Below are 20,724 nucleotides of genomic sequence, written 5' to 3'. Positions count from 1 at the left end.
TGTGAGAAATTATCAATAAGCATATCAATGAATTAATCATTATCATCGTGGTAAAGCAGTACTTGTACCCTTTATTCTAAAATGGGTGTGAATACTCAAATTAATTTTAATATACCTTAGACATTATTGATGCCAGTGATGATCATTTGTGTGCCTATACATTTCTCTCTCATTAATAGCTGATGCAGCCAAATGCACAACCAATATTTTCTTACGAGATAAAGTGACAGCCATGCTGAAAATACTGAAAGGCATTATACTGGGTCATGAGTGACATGTTGTAGATTTTTACAGCAAACTTCAGCGACCCAAGGGAAGCAATTAATTGCTTCTTACAATTGAATTCATTAAATCGCAGAGGCCCTTGAGGGAAGCAAAAAGAGAAAGTAGCATCAGTCTCAACATCTATTTTGTTACATGCGTATGGCTTGTGCTGCTGCTATGAGTCGAGCAACCTAAAATAGCACCGGGACCTGCTCCTGTCAATATCCCTGAAAGCTATGGGCTAAATGCGGGCAAATGGGACGAGCTTCTATAGAGTCATACAGCACGAAAACAGGCCCTGTGGTCCAACTGGACCAAGATGCTCCATCTAAGCTATTCACATTGCCCACATCTGGCCCTAAGCGTTTCCTATACATGTACCTGCCCAAATGTCCTTTAAATGATGTTATTGTCTCAATATTGTTATGAGATATTGTCTCAATGTTGTTATGCCTCAACTACTTCCTCCACCAGGTCGTTCCATATGGCCAATAAAAATGCAATCCAGGATCTTATTGAATCTTTCCTTTCTCACCTTAAACCTTTGCCTTCAATTCTTAAGTTCACTACCCCAGGGAAAAAAAACTATGTGCATTCACCCTATCTATTCCCCTCATGATTTTATATCTACTATAATCTCACCCCTCAGCCTCCTGTGCTCCAATAAACAAAGTCCTGGCCTGCCCAACCTCTCCCGATACCTCAGGCTCTAGAGTCTTGGCAACATCCTTCTTAGTCTTCTCTGCATCCTTTCCATCATAATGGTATTGTTTCTGTTGAAGAGTGACCAAAATTGAACACAATACCCTAAGTGCGACCTCACTAACAACTTGTACAACTGCAACATAACGCCTGTTGGGTTTTACGGTCTGTATAACTTGTTATCACCCACCCCAAAGCCAACAATGGACCATTGTGGGCTTCGCTTTTCCTTGATCATCATTGGTTTTTGCATTTCTTTCATTCATTTGTTCTATGTGTCATTGATATCTCTTGGATGAGAGGGGATCTTATCGAAACATATAAGATTATTAAGGGGTTGGACAGGTTAGAGGTAGGAAACATGTTCCCAATGTTGGGGGAGTCCAGAACCAGGGGCCACAGTTTAAGAATAAGGAGCCGTTTAGAACGGAGATGAGGAAAAACGTTTTCAGTCAGAGAGTTGTAAATCTGTGGAATTTTCTGCCTCAGAAGGCAGTGGAAGCCAGTTCTCTGAATGCATTCAAGAGAAAGGTAGATAGAGCTCTTAAGGATAGCGGAGTCAGGGGGTACGGGGAGAAGGCAGGAACGGGGTACTGATTGAGAATGACCAGCCATGATCACATTGAATGGTGGTGCTGGCTCGAAGGGCCGAATGGTCTACTCCTGCGTCTATTATCTATTGTTTCCCTTTCCTCTGACTCTCAATCTGAACCAGGGTCTCAATCGGAAACATCACCTATTCCTTTTCTCAAGAGATGCTGCTTGACCCGTTGAGTTACTCCAGCTTTGTGTGGCTATTTTACAGTTCTTTGTTTCTACATCTGTAACTCTAAAAGAAAAATACCTTTAAGTTATTATTTCTTTCATTGGTCCAGCTTTTTGTGTCTATCTTCGTCCCAATTTCTATACTAATTTCCCTGACTGATGAAGACCAATGTGCCAAAAGCCTTCGTTACCACACTACCCGTGATGCCACTCTCAGGGAAATATGTACCTGTACTCCTAGATTCCTCTGCTCCACAACAATCCCCAGGTTCACTGTGAAGGTCCTACCGTGTTTTGACTTTCCAAAATGAAGCACCTCACACTTGGTCGGCATGGAGAAGCTGTTCTGAAGGGCCCATTTCCATGCTATATTGCTGTATGACCCTAAGTTCACTGTTATTAATTTTGTTGGGGTTTCCTGAATTTAGGATAAGAGATGACATTTCTTAATGGTCACCCCTGATTTACCCTATCTGAAACACCCCTCTTCCCACACCTTCCCGGCAACTTAACAAACTTAATTTGTCCCTTTCCCAGTTCTGACAAAGAGACTTGAACCAGAAACTTTAACTCAATTTCTCTTTCCACAGATGCGGCCTGACTTATTGAGTATTTCCAGGAGTTTTTGTTTTTATTTTAGATTTACACCATCTGCAGTCTTTTTGATTCTCAGTATTCTATTATTTGGCATGTACAAGGCTCGAAGAAAATCGCTGCAGTGCCTTCCACACATCCACTTCATTTTCCAGCTTTTATTGTTTTGTTTCACTTCAAGGTAGAAAAATGTGATTTGGAAGCAAATAACTTTAATGTATACTTCTTATCAGCGGAGAAAAGGAACCTATTTTTTGATTCATCTTTCTTAACAGAGGAATTGACTTGGACTTATTGACATTCAAGCCAACACTATTTGCTGCCCAGTGTTGAGTTCTGCCTACGGTGATTTAAGTGTTTCTTATCTCAAGATAGGAAACAGCCTGTACCATGTAATGTCATCAGCAACGCGAAAAGGGGAATTTTTATGATAAGAGACCATCTGTAATGAAAAGTCAAGCACGTTTCCCCGGAGAACTTTTATGTAATTCTTGCGTAAGGTGGATAAAATTCATTTATCTCCCTCCCTTGTATCACCACTCTGAAGAGTTTGAGTACCCTGGGCAGCAGCCAAAGACATCACAAGAATATTATTTAAATTCTTTTTGCAAGACACAAATTTTGAATCTCAGCAGCCCTGGTGGAAATCTATGGCTACAAAACAGACACATCGATTATTCAGGCTCGAAAGTCGTAGAAGTAATGTAAATTTATGGGTAGGATTTTGAAGACCTGTTGTGAAGATGTGTGATTTTTCTTTTACCTGTACCCCATCTTCAATTTCCAATCCTACTTTTTCAAAAAAGATTTTCCCTTTCACACTAAATTATATTTTTGTTGTTTTCAAAGTATTCCTTTGATTCTACAGTGCAGAATTTCAGATACATTTACTGGCCAAAACTAAGAAGTAGCAGGTGAAAAACTGTGCACAGGAAATACATGGCACATTAATGGTGGCACCGTGATGCAGCGGTAGAGTTGCGGCCTTACAGTGCCACAGATCTGAGATCGATGCTGACTACAGATTGTGTCTGTATGGAGTTTGTACATTCTCCCTGTGACCACGTGGGTTTTCTCCAGGTGACATGCTGGTTTGAAGGTTAATTGGCTTCTGTAAATTTTCCCTAGTGTTTAGGATAGAACTAGTATGAATGGGTGATCGCAGGTCAGCGTGGATGTGGTGGGTGGAAGAGCCTGTTTCCACACTGTATCTCTAAAACTAAAACTAATTTACAAAGTCCATCAGCCCCAGAAATTAATTACATTATACTTGACATTTAATACATCTCAGCCACATTCATTGTTGATCAGGTTAAATGCCCCCAAGATAAACAGTTGCAATGGTATTTCAAATAATACTGTCCCCAAAACAGAAAGGATACCAATTCCAAAACATTGCCTGCCTATTCCAGACCCAAAACGTCTCCTGTCCTTTACAATACCTAACCCAAAACATCGTCTGTCCATTCCCTCCACAGATGCTGCCTGACCCACTGAGTTCCTCAAGCACTTTGCATTTTACTCAAGATGCCAGCACCTGCAGTTCCTTGCCTCTCTGGGTTGAAAATTCACCTTGTGGTTGTGTGGAGATTTGGGATTTCCAAGAACTGATGACTTGTGACAGTGAGGGTGAACAATTTTCCACCAAATTCCCAGCACTTTGAAATCAGCCCACTTGTGTAAGTCAAGTAGATCCTTTTGATTTTAATGGGAAAAAAATCAACTGGGGAGAAACATAATTACGAGCTAATTTCCTTTTTTTATTGAGTTTATTTAGATGCATTTAATTGCTTCTTGCATTGAAACTCAGACAGAAATGGGCCATTTTTTCTCACCACATCCTTGCCGACCATGATGCCTATCTCCTTTCATCGCACTTGCCTGCAATAAGCCTATATTGCGCTCTGCCTTTCAGAGAATAAAGCACAGAGAAGTGCAGAACATGAACAGGCCCTTCGACTAACAATGTCCGTGCTGAACATGATGCCAAAATAAACTAATCTCCTCTGCCAGCACATGGTCCATATCCCTCCATTCCCTGCATATCTATGTGCCGATCGAAGACCCTTTTAAACACCACTATCGCATCTGCCCCCAACATCATCTTGTCCCAACAACTCACCACCTTCTGTGTAAAATACAAAATCCCCTGTACATGTCCCTTCTCACTCTAAAGCTGTACTCTCCAGTCATTGACATTTATACCCTGTAGAAAAAGGTTCCATCTGTCAAAATCAAATACCAAGTACCCGTCCAAACAACTTTTAAACATTATAATAGCATCGGCCTCCACCACCTCCTCTGGCGACGCGTTCCAGTTATTCACCACCCTGTTTCTATTTTATTTTTTGTTAAGGAATTTTATTGTTTTGATAAAGCAATTTTCATTTTTGAATGTGTGTTAATGGAAAAGACTCCTGACAGCATTGGCAGCCAGCAAGCCATAGGCCAGGGTGTGACTGATATAGTTTAGTCCCTTCCCTCTCCATCCCTCCCCCACCCAAGTCGCACCAACTTCTCGTTTTCACCCAACAAACAGCTAACAATGGCCTGTTCCCTTTATCACTGTTACTTTTTTGCATATCTTTCATTCATTGTTCTTTATCTTTACATCATCATCCCTATCTCTCATTTCCCTTATCCCTAACTAGTCTGGAGACGGGTCTCAACCCAAAAAGTCACCCATTCCTTCTCTCCAGAGATGCTGCCTGTCTCATTGAGTTACTCCAGCTTTTAGTGTCTATCTCTTGTTTAGTTTAGTTTAGTTTAGTTTAGTTTAGAGATAACGCACAGAAACAGGCCCATCCTCTACCTCCTCCGGCAACTTGTTCCAGTTATTCACCACCCTCTTTTTATTTTCTTTATTGTTAAGGAATTTTATATTTTTGATCTTTCCTTCCCTCTACCTATTGTACCTCAGTTTAGCTTGATTGTATTTATGTACAGTATTATCTAATTTGATTGGATAGAAGGTAAAACAAAGCTTCTCAACGTACCTCAGTACACGTGACAATAATAAACCTAAACATTCTCCATTATATCACAATATGCAGAATCCCACTAAAGCTCTGAAAAATCAACACTCCTACCTCTTAAAAACTGAAAGCTTCCCCAATAAACTAAGTTTTCTGGTCCATAAAAAAAATGAGTTTGACAGTGAAAGGAATAATTCTACATTCAGTTTAGATCAACCAATGCTCTAAATTACCAGTGTTCTTCAAAAAATAACTTTTCCTTTCTGTGATCTATTGAAAAGTTTTGCATGTTTTAGCATTTCAGACAGGTTTGCTGCTCTAAAGCTTTCTAGGTCTTAATGTGCAATGAGTGGATATGAATCTGCTATAAACATGTGCTAATTTACTCAAACAATATGAAAAATTACCAGAATAAATGCATTGTCACGTTATTGAATTTACATTGCACTTTACATTTTCCTGAACATTCAAGGAAACTTCAGCACTTACTTGTATTTTTTGAAGGAGAGCCCCATATGTTGTTTCATTTGTTGAAGTCCATGATAGTCTGTGTAAATGAGGTCAAAGGTTAACGGTCCAGTCAAAGGGCAACTTCCTCTCCCAGGAGGCACGCCTAGGAAACTAATCAAAGGCAACCATGAATATATAGAAAGGTACGTCATTTTAACTCTTACAAATTAAGCTCTTTAACATCTTAACAAGGGCTTTGAGCAATAAAAATATAAATTAAAAAAAACACAAAGTGCTGGAGTAACTCAGCATCCCTGGACGACATGGAGAAGTGACGATTCATGTCGATGCCCCTCTTCAGACCGATTGTAGTTGTGGGGGAAGAAAGCTGGACGAGAGGTGGAGGACATGATCAGGACAGCACGGTGGCGTAGCGGTAGAGTTGCAGCTTTACAGCGCCAGAGACCTGGGTTCGATCTTGACTACGGTGCTGTCTGTATGGAGTTTGTACGTTCTTCCTGGGACCGCATGGATTTTCTCTGGGAGCTCCAATTTCCTTCCACACTCCAAAGAAATACAGGTTTGTGGGTTAATTGGCTTCTGTAAATTGTAAATTGTAGGATAGTGCTAGTGTATGTGGTGACTGCTGGATGGACGGACTCGGTGGAATGAAGGTCCTGTTTCCACTCTGTATCTCAAAACTAAACTAAACTAAACGATAAAGACACAAATGGATATAAAGTAAGGTGAAATGAGATGAAGAAACAGCTGTATCACTTGCCAGGCTTTGTTCCACCCCCACCTCTCTTTTCCAGCTTTCTCCTCACTACTACAATCAGTCTGAAGCAGGGTCCCAATATGTTACCTGTCCATGTTCTTCAGAGATACTGCCTGACCTGCTGAGTTACTCCAAAAGTTTGTGTCTTTTTTTGTAATCCAGCATCTGCAGTTCCTGGTCACAACAAAATGTGAATTTAATTCAATTGAACCAAATTTCAGAAGTGGCATGCAAGATGAAGGTGTAACTTTGCAGCATATTTAGCATAAAGTGAATTTCTCGTCTAAGAGATTTCCGATTTACAGAAAAAATATAGATTTGTCTTTTTTGCGTCCAAATCCTGAAACACAAACAGATTACAGTATTAAATTTCCACACCATTCTCTGGGCCTCGTCTGCACAAAACTCCAGGAGGTAGTTAATCAATAAACTATCCAAGGATAGGAACTTCTGAATTCTTACCAATGGGAATGCAAGCTGTGACAAATGTTATTGATTGTTCTTCTGAGACTTGGAGACTGCTACTCAAATAAAATAGATTGGTCAATCATGAAGCTTCATTGACATAAGATTCAATCTTCAGCTTGTGCCTATGGATGCAGTTAAAGATTGTGCAGGACTGAGTGTGCCTAGTACAGAGCCAAGAGTTTCTCGCAAACACTTAATTCACTGTGATATTTGCACTCAGTGGGAGCTGTATTTTCATTGCAATGTTACGAGGGACATAGGATTTGCTGTTTGTAATATGCACATAATTTGGATTGTCATATAGAAAAGGCCGCACAGTATATTTGTTACTTTTACATGAATATTGTCAACTAGGGGATACAGGTCAGAGTTGCAAATGAATCAAGTTATGGAACAAATAAACCAATAAAAAACATATATATTTTCATGTAAAAATAACTGTGAGGCAGCACAGTGGCACAGCGGTAGAGTAGCACCTTACAGTGCCAGAGACACAGGCTCCTTCTTGACAATGGGTGCTGTCTGTATGGAGGCTGTAGGTTCTCCCTGTGACCATATGGGTTTTCTCCGGGTGTTCCAGTTTCCTCCCACATTTGAAAGAGGTGTGCACCGAAGGGCCTGTTTCAGCACTGCATCTCTAAATAAACTAAAGTAAATATATTGCAGAATTCAATAAAATCATCACTCAAACATGAATGGAGCACAGTATCGGTGCATGTCAGTCCTGATGGTGAACTTGAGACACAAGGAACTGCAGATGCTCGTTTATTAAAAAAAAGACAAAGTGCTGGAATAACTCAGCGAGTCAGGCAGCATCTCTGGAGGACATGGATAGGTGATGTTTCAGGTCAGCATCCTTCTTAATGGTTAATTTATATAGGATCACCATGTGGGGATTGGTGTCAAGGCTGAATTTTTTGATTGAAAGATAAAGCATAGAAACAGATCCTTCAGCCCACTAAGTTCACGCCAACCAGTGATCTCCTGTTCACATTAGTTCTATGACTATCCCACTTTTGCACCTACTCCCTACACACTGAGGGCAATTTGGCAAATTTTGCAAAGGCCAATTAACAAATCCACACGCCTTTGGGATGTGGGAGGGAACTGGAGCAACCCAGAAGAAACCCACGCAGTCACAGATGGGGCATCTTGGTCAGCATGATAGAGTTATGCCAAAGGACCCGTTTCCATGCTATATAACTCTATGACTCTATTTCCAGTTTATTTTGGTTTAGCTCACAACAGGCAGGGTGGCCGTAGGACTGCTATTTACCTTGGAAGGGCATGTAATATTGCAAGGACTGTGGCCAGATTCTTATTATTGATTAGGAAATAAATAGTATTGAATTGAGTTTAGTTTTGTTTAGTGCCACGTTTACCGAGGTACAGTGAAAAGCTTTTGTTGCGTGTCAACCAGTCAGCAGAAAGACAATACATGATTACAATCGAGCCATCCACAGTGTACAGATACATGATAAAGGGAATAACATAAATGACGTTTAGTGCAAAATAAAGTCCAGTAAAGTCCGACCAAAGATAGTCTGAGAACTTGTGCAAAGGCAGGATCTGATTAGTTCAGGTTTGATTATGACTCATCAGATTGTTCAATGTCCTCCTGGATAATGGGAACAGATGGACAAAAAGCAAATGGTGAAGAAAAATAAGAAGGGTCCCAACCCAGAACGTTGCCTCCATGGATGCTGTCTGACCCATTGAGTTCCTCCAGCACTTTGCTCAAGAGTTTTGTTCAATAACTTTTTTAATGATCTTTTCAAAACCGCAATTCACTGAAGAGCATAATCTTAATCTCCAGAAGTAGCCTTTGTGAAAGAGACAGCACTCGGGCACGTAAGACAACTTGGAGCTGGAGTTCATTGATTCGATGAATCTATATCCTGATTGCCATCACTTTGCCATCAATCCATTCCCACCTGCTTAGATGGTCTCTTCTGCACACAATGCTTTTATCATGAGCTGATAATTAATTAGGGGGGGATAATTAATTAAATTAGATAGGCAAATTTGCTGTTTTTAATCAAGTTGACTTCTTCGAAAGAAAATTGGATTTTCATTTGGTTTCTTTGTTCAACATACACAGAATAGACAAAGGGCTTTCTCCATGATTACCCCACATCTCTGTGCTCTGCAGCACCATCACAGGTGGTGATCAATAACGTCAACATCACTGAGTGAGACACATCGCCATCTAGTGACTGGCATCAAGTTTCAATGGTGTTCCCCACATTTTGAATGATTATTCAGCACTGGATCCGTGTCTATGGAAACATTACACCTGACATATCATGCAATGCTTTTATGGTGCCTGACACGCTCTGAAGATATTGATTAAAATCAGGTAGCAACATTTGCTCTGTGATATGTATTATTTCACTAGACAATTATGTACACCACTGTGATTCTGTAACAGATTAATAAAAAGGATCTTTAATTGTAATCTAAAAATACTGACAGGTTGTAATATTATGAATTAATTCCATGGCGATAGGATCATTGTATTCATTCTTGGAGCAGACGAGAGTTGCTTTGCCTTTTTTTATCTCTTCCTCTCTTCATGGCCAATTTTGTCCCTCCTCCTGTTCCTTCTGCGAAAATGTCTTCTCCTTAAGGCCATACCTATCCATGGATTTTGGATATCCTGCACCATTTGACTCACCTGCCCATTATGCATAATAGAATCTTTACAATAACTATTGGTAGACTTTACATTGCAGTACACTTCACGGACAGGCCTAAGCCCATTCACAGTGAAGGAACTCACATTGACAACAGCAGAAAATAGTCACAAGAATCCTGACTAATCTTTCCCTCACTATTTCAACATCTCTGAGGTCGCTCTTTGGTTCTGTGGTGTATATAATGGTAACTGTAACCAGTCTGAAGAAGGGTCTCGACCCGAAATGTCACCCATTCCTTCTCTCCAGAGATGCTGCCTATCCCGCTGAGTTACTCCGGCTTTTTGTGTCTATCTTCAGTTTAAACCAGCATCTGCAGTTACTTCTTACACACTGCAACTTTAAGAACTGAGTACCAGAATAGTGTGATTTGTGTCATGTGATATATTCATTATGTTATCAATTTCATGAATATGTGTGAGTATGTGCAGTGTACTTTTGTAAAATAAAGAAGGCCCACACAGGCAACGGGGTGTACTGTAAACCTGTGCTTTGTTTCTATCTCCATGCTACTGCCGTAATATCTTACAGGTTCTTTATTTTAACTTCATCCAGGTTTGTACAAACCAAGAACATTTCTTGTTCTTTGCTTGTTGCTAATTTTGACAGTCATGGTAGTACTCATTAAGGAAGTTTGCTTGGCTTCTCTTATGTGGTCAATTGCAGATATGGGGGGCAAATAATTAAAACTTGAAAAGCCAGTGAATCCACACACAAGCTGGAGGAACAACACCTCATGATCCGCTTGGGTAGTGACAACCCAATGGCGTGAACATTGAATTCTCCAATTTTAGATAACTACATAACTCTCCCTCTCTTCCACACTGCTTCGCCCCCTGGACATAGACATACTTCTCTCCTCTTCTTCCCTTCCAATTCCTTACTCTAGCTTCACAATTCACAACTCTTCAATTCATGTCTCACACCTTCTGTCTTTTCATCTCTGGCCTTTATCCAACCATCTGCCTATCAACAACTCTCCCCCCTCCCTTTCACCTGTACCAACCTATTACCTGCCAGGCTTTATCCAATCCCTACCTTTCTTCCCCCTGCACCTCCTTACAGTCAGTCTGAAGAAGGGTCCCAACCCAAAATGTCACCTTCCCATATTCTCCAGAGATGCTGCCTGACCTGCTGAGCTACACCAGCACTTCGTATTTTCTATTCAAAGCTGTTTCACAGTTCTCTTAAACATACAGATCCAGGTCGTGAATTGTTTGAATCTTCTCTGTGAACAGTGGTGCAGAATACCTGATCAATGCATCAAATGCAAATAAGGGTGCACGGTGCAAGTTAGCTGCGTAGTTGCTTAAAACATGTGCTCTTTAAACTTTCACACCCTTTCATCGTGGCTATCCCTCGAGGTCGAGGATGCTGGTCTACGTTGCATTGTTTTTATGAACTCTCAGGTGGCTTATGAGTCCAATCCTGGCTTTGAAAGTTCTTTAGCATTGAGGGCAGGTAATTCCAGATGTCAGATCGGGCTTTGGTTGTTGCTGCCTCTCTTTCCGTTTACTACTCTTTTCTTCTAATTCTGCGCATCGGTTGACTTCGAAGGTCGCTGTTCCTTTTTGAATGACGGTTCATCAGAGTTTCCTGTCCTTGGCATTGGTTCCCCAATTTTTGATGCCAATTTCACATTTCTTCATTCTGGCTTTTAAGGCGTCTTTGAATCTCTTCTTTTGTCCGCCTCTGTTACGTTTGCCTTCTTTAAGCTGGGAGTGGAAAGCTTGCTTTGGTAAATGCCTGTCTTCCATCCGAATAACATGACCGCTCCATCTTAGTTGGTTCCTGATGACGAATGCTTTGATCCTTGATGATTTGCTTCCACAGCCAGACATAAAAACAGCTTTTTTTCCACGAGTAGCAGTTCTACTCAATAACCAAAGTCTGTAGTCTCTTTTTTGCTCTGGTTTATTTTCACCCACATGATTAGACCGTAATGTTGTATCCTTATTGTTTTGATGTGTTTATGCTTTATTCTTAATTGTTAACTGTATGTTTGTGTTGTCATTTGTGAGCGGAGCACCAAGGCACATTCCTTGTATACTTGGCCAATAAACTTATTCATTCATTCATTCATTCATTCATTCATTCAGCACACTGATGTTGGTTCTTCTGTCTTCCCAGCTGATATTTAAGCTGCTTCGAAGACATCGTTGATGGAACTTTTCAAGTGTTTTCAGATGGCGTTGATATGTTGTCCAGGTTTCTGATACATACAGGAGCGTTGGAATCACCACTGCTTTGTACACTAACGTGCATGTGCAGTGTAGGAGGCAACAATATGAAGCAGCCAAGAGAAGCATTGTGACGTATCAAAAGGAAATATGAAAAATAGCTTGTATGAGATAATAAAGCTAAAGGGAAGTATTGTTAAGGCAAAGAAAGTAGTAAAGAGATATAAAGATGCAGCCAATTAAGACGAAAATCCAAACCTGAAAAAATGAAAGCTTAATCAATGGGAAATATTGCTGCCAATTAAAAAACATAGCAAAAGGAGGCCAAAAAACACAGTGCTTATATCTGCAATAGGAATGAGTATATATTCTTGGCATTCAATTCCAGGCAAGAGATGCTGGAATGCAGAGCAAAAGACAAAGTGCTGGAGTAACTCAGCGGGTCAGGCAGCATCTGTGGATGGAATGGAATGAGGACATTTCGGGTCGGAACCTTTCTTCAGATTTGATTGAAGTGGTGTGGGAGGGGGAGAGTTTTCCAGCTTTCTCCCCCGACTACAATCAGGCTAAAGAAGAGTCCTGACCCAAAAGGTTGGCTGTCAATGTTCTTCCACAGATGCTGCCTGACCCACTGTGGTTTTTTTTTCAAAGGGTAGAGGATGGTATTCCAGGGAATTGTTAGTTTTATTTGGCTTGTAAAGAAATTGGCCCATCCTCAGTTTAAATAAAATAGTAAATTGCATATTACTGCAGCTATTTGTCAGCTGCACGAATTTCTGATGATAATGAGACTGTCACGTTTTGCATTCTCAGAAAGTATAAAACCTGCACAGTGAATGTATGCTCAAGGGCAAAGAAGTCTTTATTCCTGATTTTTTAATTCCCCCAGTGACAGATCTGAAGAGACACAACCTATCTTTCCTGCTATTTTTAAATGTAAACTAGTCTGAAAATATTTGAGTGCTTTCTCAGCAGCTACAAGAGCACAATAAATCCCTGTGGTCATCACAACTTCATATAAAGGAGTTTTCAAGACTCATTGTCCATGTCTTCGCCAGGAAATGAATCTTAACCCTATAATGAATTCTCTCTTGAATTCTGAATGCATTCAAGAGAGAGCTAGATAGAGCTCTTAAGGATAGCGGAGTCAGGGGGTATGGGGAGAAGGCAGGAACGGGGTACTGATTGAGAATGATCAGCCATGATCACATTGAATGGCGGTGCAGGCTCGAAGGGCCGAATGGCCTCCTCCTGCACCTAGCATCTATTGTCTATAAATATCCATTGAGCTAGTCTCTGCCCTTAAAACTGACACTTGAACTTACGGTTAACTTAACTGTTAACTGTTTCTACAGGTTAAAGGTTTTATAGCTCCATCTGAGCAAAGAGGAAGAATATTAATAAACCGAGCCACAAGAGACTGCAGATACTGGAATCTTGAGCAGAACACAATGTGCTGGAAGGACTCAGTGGGCCAGGCAGCATCTGTGGGGGGAATGGACAGATGACATTTCAGATCATGCGGGATAAGGGTCCTGACCAGAAAGCTTTTTTGGTTGATACCTTTCTTTAGACTGATTGAAGTTGGGGGGAGACATTCCAGATTTCGCCCTCCTACTACAATCTGTCTGCAGAAAGTTACTGACCCGAAATGTTCCCTGGCCATTCCTTCCACAGATGCTGCCAGATCTGCTGAGTTCCTCCAGCACCCTGAGCCTTGCTCAACACTAATAAACAATTTACTTGGTGTTAAAGAACTTGCAATTAATTTTATAGTATTTTAAATGGTAAAAGAACATCAATTACTGACTAAAGATAGAGGTTGAAAATCACCTGCTGCTCCAACCTTCTAGCTTTTCCATAATATCTTCACAGATAAATGGTTTGGTTCATTGAAATTCTATACTCGGATCTGATGGATGTAGAATTAATTATTTGCACTTTTCCTTTTATTTAAATACATTATTTCCCACGTTTCATTTGTCTTAAGACATTAGCAAACATCATGATTTCTACACTTGATTCTTGAAAAGCTCAACATTAACTCTTGCCTTCAAATCCCTCTGAAGAAATATTTTCTTCATAAAGTGCAGTGGCCAGAACTGCTGGCAACACTGCATGTGTGTTTTCAGCTGTGGTATCAAAGTGTCAGAGAGCTGTACAGCATGGAAACAGATCCTTGGGTCCAACATGACCATGCCGACCAGGAAACCTCATTAACACTAGTTTCACTTACTCACGTTCGGCCTATATCCCTTTAAACCTTTCCTATCCATATCCCTGTCCAAATGTCTTTTACATGTTTTTGCAGTACCTCTGGGAACTTATTCCATATACCCATCACCCTCTGTATAGAAAAGTTGCCCCTCAGGTTCCTATTAAATCTTTCACCTCTCACCATAAAACTATGTCCCCTGGTTCTTGATTCTCCTATTCTAGGTAAAAGACTCTGTGCATTTATCTCATCTATTCCCCTCATGATCTTGAACACCTCAATAAGATCACCCCACATCCTCCTTCGCTCAAGGGAATAAAGTCCTAGGTTGCCGGATCTCTTCCTGTAGACCAGGCCCTTAAGTTCTGGCAACATCCTCGTAAAATATGACTTACAAAAAACCTCATTATGTCTGCTTCTCTGGCTTCCTCTGGTAGCTCATTCCAGATACGGGCTACCATCCAAGTGTAAAAGTTGCCGCCGAGGTCCTTCCTAAATTTCTCCCATTTCACTTTAAGCTTATACCCTCCAGCTCTGGAAACCTCTCGCCTAGGAAGAAAAACTCTAAATATAACATTTGCAACTCACTACATTTTCTCCCTCAAAGATATGAAGATCAATATTCTACTACTAAACATATCTGTTTATTTTCAACCCCTGTCCATGTTTTTCTAATTTTCTATTTTTGTGTAGAACTTAATAAATGCATGCCAGTGCCAATTAGGATATGTCATTCATTTAGGTGTTCTTATTGAAAATACATCATTAGTAGGAGCATTATTGACGATGAAGGCATGAAGGATGTGACGGAATCATATTTTTGATGCAGATATCTATTCATATATACAAGTTATCATCTCTTGCATCTATTTGAATAAACACAATGTCAATATTTTAACAATGCACAAATGGAAAGCCAAAATAGATCATAATTTGCCCTGACTGAACTTCAGACTGTCAGTCAGAGGTAGATATGAATTCCATCAAATCTGTGCTGGTTATAAACAGAATTAATGGCATTAGCTTTCATGCCAAGTTAGCACAGCAGAAACTGGTCGTTGGATCTCATCGATTTGCTTGTGACAGCCTTCATATTTAACTCATCACATCTGCTTTTTGCTCACCAGTTCTTTGGTTTTATCGTTCTGTCTGCTAATCAATTGTTACTCCAGATAGATTTTGCACATGAGTGTGCCCTGCATCTTAGATATAAATATGCCCAAAATATAGGAACTGTGGCGGAAGAAATATTTTGCTGGCAGTTCAGGATTTAATAATCATCCCTTGTTGCCATGAGATGACAGTGAGATCTCGTAAACTTTCACTAAAGTTACAGAAATATTAAATGAAATCAGAACAAAACAAAACGTACTGGAGTAACTCAGCGGGGCAGGCAGCATCTCTAGAAGGAATGAAGAAGGATCCAGAACCGAAATGTCTCGTCTCTCCACGGACACTGCCTGACCCGCTGAGTTTAGTTTAGTTTAGTTTAAAAACACATAAAGGACATTTGGGCAGGCAATTGATAGGAAAGGTTTAGTGTAACTTTAGAGAAAGACCTCAGAGATACAGAGCAGAAACAGGCCTTTGGCCCAGGGAATCTGTACCAACCAGCGATCATCAATTTACAATTTTATGGAACGCAATTAACCCACAAACCTGTATGTCTTTGGAAGAAACCAGAGCACCTGGAGAAAACCGACACTGTCACGGGGAGAATGTACAAACTCTGCACAGACAGCACCAGTAGTCAGGATCAAACCCGGGTCTCTGGCACTGTAAGACCGCAACACGGTCGCAGCGTCACCATGCCACCCTCGAGTATATGGGCCAAACACGGGCAGGTGGGACAAGTGTAGATGGGACATCTTGGTCAGCATGGGCAGGTTGAGCCAAAGGGCCTGTTTCTGTGCTGTATGACTCTGACTCTATGATTGGTGAGCTATAAACAAATATTGATTCTTTTTCAGTTAAGAATCTATATGATTTGCACATGTCGGAATGTTTGAAGCCCAGTTAATGTATCACATTAACTGGCATGACCATAATATGAGGAAATACATTGAGGAGCCATTGCTTTGTCTGGTTCCTGCTGACAGCAGCACTTAAGTCTTCAGGAAACTTGTAAACAAGGCACCTGCAGTTCTATGAGGCATGTTGTCTTGGGAATGGCAGCTGAGGAAGTCTTACTTCTAAATTTAAGTTTGAAAACCCGACATGTTGATGAACAACTCTTTAATCTGTGCTCATTCATTCTGAGTAAAGCTTGATCTTATCCATCTTAGATTTTATTTTGATGAAGTAAGGACACAAATTTTTGGCGGTACAGTGGTGCAGCTGTGGAGCTATTGCCACACAGCACCAGAGATCTGGGTTCGATCCTGACTTTGGGTGCTGGGCGCGCGGTGTTTGTACATTCTCCCTGTGACCGTGTGGGTTTTCTCCAGCTGCTCCGCATTCTCTATCCCTGTCTTAATAAAAGCTACAAAAGATATTTCATACATGGATCAACCAAAAATGTACAAGATGAAGGGAAGCACACAAAATAGATATTGCCAATAAATAGATGTGTAATACTTTGGCTCATTTTACATGGAAATTAAGTCTCCCATCTCTCAGTTATCAATCATATAAATTGTTTGAGCATGGGTCAACTGAATGATGTTGAAGCTTTCCCACATTGACAAAAATTGAAGGCAATGATCAACGAGGAAGATTACATGAAAGCAGATGAGCTTTAATGTGGAATACTATATAGCAATATATTCTACGAACAGATAGTGAGAGAAACCATGCTGTGAATGGTAAACGTGGAAACAGATGAAAGTTGACAGGAAGGTTTTGAGGATTGTAAATATACAAATCATCGAAAAAAAAGTTTAGGTAAAAGTGTGATCAAAAAATAAGTAACGTGGTAATTTTTAGATATGGTGTTGTGTACAAAAAATAGGTTGGATTTCTGCATCCCACTCTGGATACATTACCATATGCCCTTCAGCCCACCAAAATTGGCCATTCAGCCCATCAAGTCCACACAAACCATTGATCACCCATTGTTACTAGTCCTATGCTATCCCACTTTTGCATCCATTCCCTACACACAAGGGGCAACTTACAGAGGCCGATTAACCTACAAACCTGCATATCTTTGGGATGTGGGAAGAAATGGGAGCAACTGGAGGAAACCTAGAGGGAGAACATGCAAACTCAACAGAGACAGCACCCGAGGTCAGGATAGTCATAGTCATAAGCACTTTATTTGTCCCTGACTGGCAATTCAAATTCACCACCATGCAGTCCAACATCACAAAAGCAATAAAGCAACAAACACAATTCACAAGTCCAACACAGAAACATCGATCACAGTGAGTCCCTCCAATCCCCCTCATTGTGATGGAAGGCCAAACTGTTTCATCCTTCCCTGCCTCTTCGCTTCTTCTCCCGCGGTAGGCAGTAAACTGCTACGTCGAGGCGGCCGAGGCTCCCAACACCGAAGCCCCCGCCGGGTGGTGTAAAATCCCGCGGCCGATTCTGAGCCGCACCGGACGATGGAATGTCCAGCCGACGGGTCGACCCAGCCCCGCGATTCGGGGCGGGAGAAGTTGCTGTCGCTGCCACTGCTGGAGCACCCGAGCCGGTCGCCAACCAGGGATCCGGGACTCCCAACGTCCCTCCGATGGTGAGTAGGCCCACAGGCTATGTGAAACGGGGCCTCAGCTCCGCCGGATCCGTTGGAGGCCACCCGCTCCTGGTGCCAGGCCAGTGTTAGGCCGCAGCGTGAATGGAGGTGCGTCCCTAGAGATCACCCCTCCGTTAGGGAAGAGATGACCTGCAAGTTATCCCCCCACATCGGCCCACCAAGTCGGTGCTCCCCAGCGATCCCCACACATTAACACTATCCTACACTAGGGACAATTTTTACATTTACCCAGTCAATTAACCTACATACCTGTACGTCTTTGGAGTGTGGGAGGAAAGCGAAGATCTCGGAGAAAACCCACGCAGGTCACGGGGAGAACGTACAAACTCCGCACAGACGGCGCCCCTAGCCAGGATCGAACCTGAGTCTCCGGCGCTGCATTCGCTGTACGGCAGCAACTCTACTGCTGCGCCACCGTGCCGCCCTTTAACCAAGAAGCCCGCTGTCTCTGGTAAGAAGAGGCCGACTCGGGAGCACCAGGCCGTGGAGAGTGCTTCAATCATCCTGATGCGAGGAGTTTCGATCATCCCGACCGACGCGAGGGCCTCGGAGAATCGGCAGTGGCGACTGCGGATGGTTCAACAAAGAGGGAGATGATTGAACTTTATTCCATCACAGTGAGGAATGTGGAATCCGCTGTGGTGGATGTTTATGTTAAATTTTATTTTATGTGGCTGTGTGTCTTGTTGCTTTTTACTTAGTATGGCTGTATGGTAACTCAAATTTCACTGTACCATAATTGGTCCATGTGACAATAAATTGATCTTGAAATCTTGAAATCTTCTTGGTAAAACAAGGGCTGATTAGTCTGTTCCTATTCCTGCATCTTATATGCTGCTAATTTTGTACCATATTAAAATGTCTTGAATTATGTAGGACAATTCTTCCTGTTCACTGTTTCTACAAGTCACGGCAGCAATTTTTCTATCTGCATTTATGTTTTCCACACAATGAATGTACACAAGAAATGTTCCCCTTTTAATTTTTCATGAATATTTAAAAGGTATATATAAAATTAATTTGGCACAATCTTTCGCTTGTTGTTTATAGTGGAAATGATGTATTAGGAGTTATTTAACTGTCAACTTTATGTTGCTTGAAGTTCTCCTTGAGTAATTTTAACAGCTTTCAACCACCACTTTTCCCTCAATATAAGCTCAAACAGAATGGATTATTCCACCGAGTTGAATCATAAATTTAGTGCTGCATAAATCCTGCATGATTTACTGATGTTGCTAGTTCTGTTGCATATCCTCTACTCCCTCTGCTCTGGAGCTGCCCTGTATTAGTCAGGTGTGGAATACATTTCAATATGAAGGAAAATAAAGTTTCCTGGCATTTGCAGTTTCTCGTGTCTCTTGGCTGCAAGGATTCATGTCAGAATAAAAGTGTAGTCATTTTGTTAGGTCTGATTTGGATACTCAACTGCCTGCCACGATGCTTGCAATGAAGAATGACGGCGGCTTTACTTTAAGTCAGATCTTAGCAAGCCCAACCAATTTAATTTCCAAGATATTTGAAAGAAATGCCTGCGCCTTTGCTTAAAATCACACCCATGACTGTGCAGCCATGCACAAAGTTAATTCAATTTACAAATTTGCAGACGCGCCACCATTGTGGGCCGGATATGGAATAATGACGAGACGGAGTAGAGGAAGGAGATTGAGAACCTCGTGACCTGGTGTTGAGACACCAACCTTTCTCTCAATGGCAGCAAGACAAAGGAGATAGTGATCAACTTTGGGAAGTGAATTCGGGCACACACCCCAGTTTGCATTGAAAGCACCGAAGTAGAGATGATAGCTTAAAATTCCTAGGAGTAAATATCACCAACTTCTCCTGGGCCAACCATATTGAGTTTGAACGGAATTCCCGCTGGATTTGCACAGGCGAGATGCATGAAGGATGTTTCCCTTGGTTTCATATTTGTACGTACCCGAAATACAGCCAAGAAGGTACACAATAGCGCAACAATTTTCGGCCCACCTTACTCACCATTGTGCTGAGGTTCAAATGGTTGTTATATTTTAAAAGTTTTTCACTTTTTAAACTTTAAAAGTCACTTTTTAAACTTTAAAAGTCACTTTTTAAACTTTAAAAGTCACTTTTTAAACTTTAAAAGTCACTTTTTAAACTTTAATTAATCCCTTTCCCACTTGCCGTGCCCAAGATGGCCACCGGGGGCGGGACCTGCCAGAGTGGAAGCCAATGGGGGCGGTGAGGAGAGCAGAAGAGGCGGGACCTGCCTGCTGCTCAGCTACTAAAGAACCTTTGCTGGGGAAGCTTGGACCCTGGCAGCCGGGGGCCGGGGGCCGGGGGCCGGGGGCCGGGGGCCGGGGGCCGGGTGCCGGGTGCCGGGTGGCCGGGGGCCGGGGGGCCGGGGGCCGGGGGGCCGGGGGCCGGGGGCCGGGGGGCCGGGGGGCCGGGGGGCCGGGGGCGAGGGCGAGGGGCGAGGGGCGAGTGGTGAGTGGCTCCCTCAGGTGAGGTTTGGACCCAAGACAACTTTTATCTGCCTGCACATAATCCATTTCCTGCCATTCCCTGCATATCCAGATGCCTATCAAAAAGTCTCTTAAATCCCACCATCGCATCTGCCTAAACCACCACCCCTCGGAAGCTCGTTCCAGGCACTCACCACCCTCTGCACAACAACAAAACTTGCCCCGCATATCTCCTTTAATCTTTGCCTCTCTCATTTTGAACCTGTTTTATTTTTTCCTTTCTGGGGAAAATGGCTCTGACTGTTCCATTGAAAGATAAGATAGCAGTAAATTTGAGGTGGAAATATTTGTGTAAACAATATATGTTCTTGGCTGAGTAATGTCCAAGGCAGATATTCACCAATGTACAGCACAACCAACCATTAGCCTCTAGGAGAAATCATTTGCACAGTTCTGCATGATGGCAAAAAGATTGAAGAGAACACAAATGACTAAC

General features: G+C 41.8%; 1 protein-coding gene across 1 annotated transcript in view; it reads right to left on the bottom strand.

Annotated features, from left to right (window-relative positions):
- mgat5b (alpha-1,6-mannosylglycoprotein 6-beta-N-acetylglucosaminyltransferase B) overlaps window positions 1–20,724 on the bottom strand; it is a 500,752-nt gene that overhangs the window by 132,818 nt on the left and 347,210 nt on the right. The window contains 1 exon segment of the mRNA XM_078401040.1: window positions 5,790–5,921. Coding sequence (XP_078257166.1) covers window positions 5,790–5,921 — 132 coding nt within the window.

This window comes from Rhinoraja longicauda, chromosome 6 (genome assembly GCF_053455715.1).
Source record: "Rhinoraja longicauda isolate Sanriku21f chromosome 6, sRhiLon1.1, whole genome shotgun sequence".
NCBI classification, from domain to species: Eukaryota; Metazoa; Chordata; class Chondrichthyes; order Rajiformes; family Arhynchobatidae; genus Rhinoraja; species Rhinoraja longicauda.
This window is presented reverse-complemented; position numbering and strand designations above follow the sequence as displayed.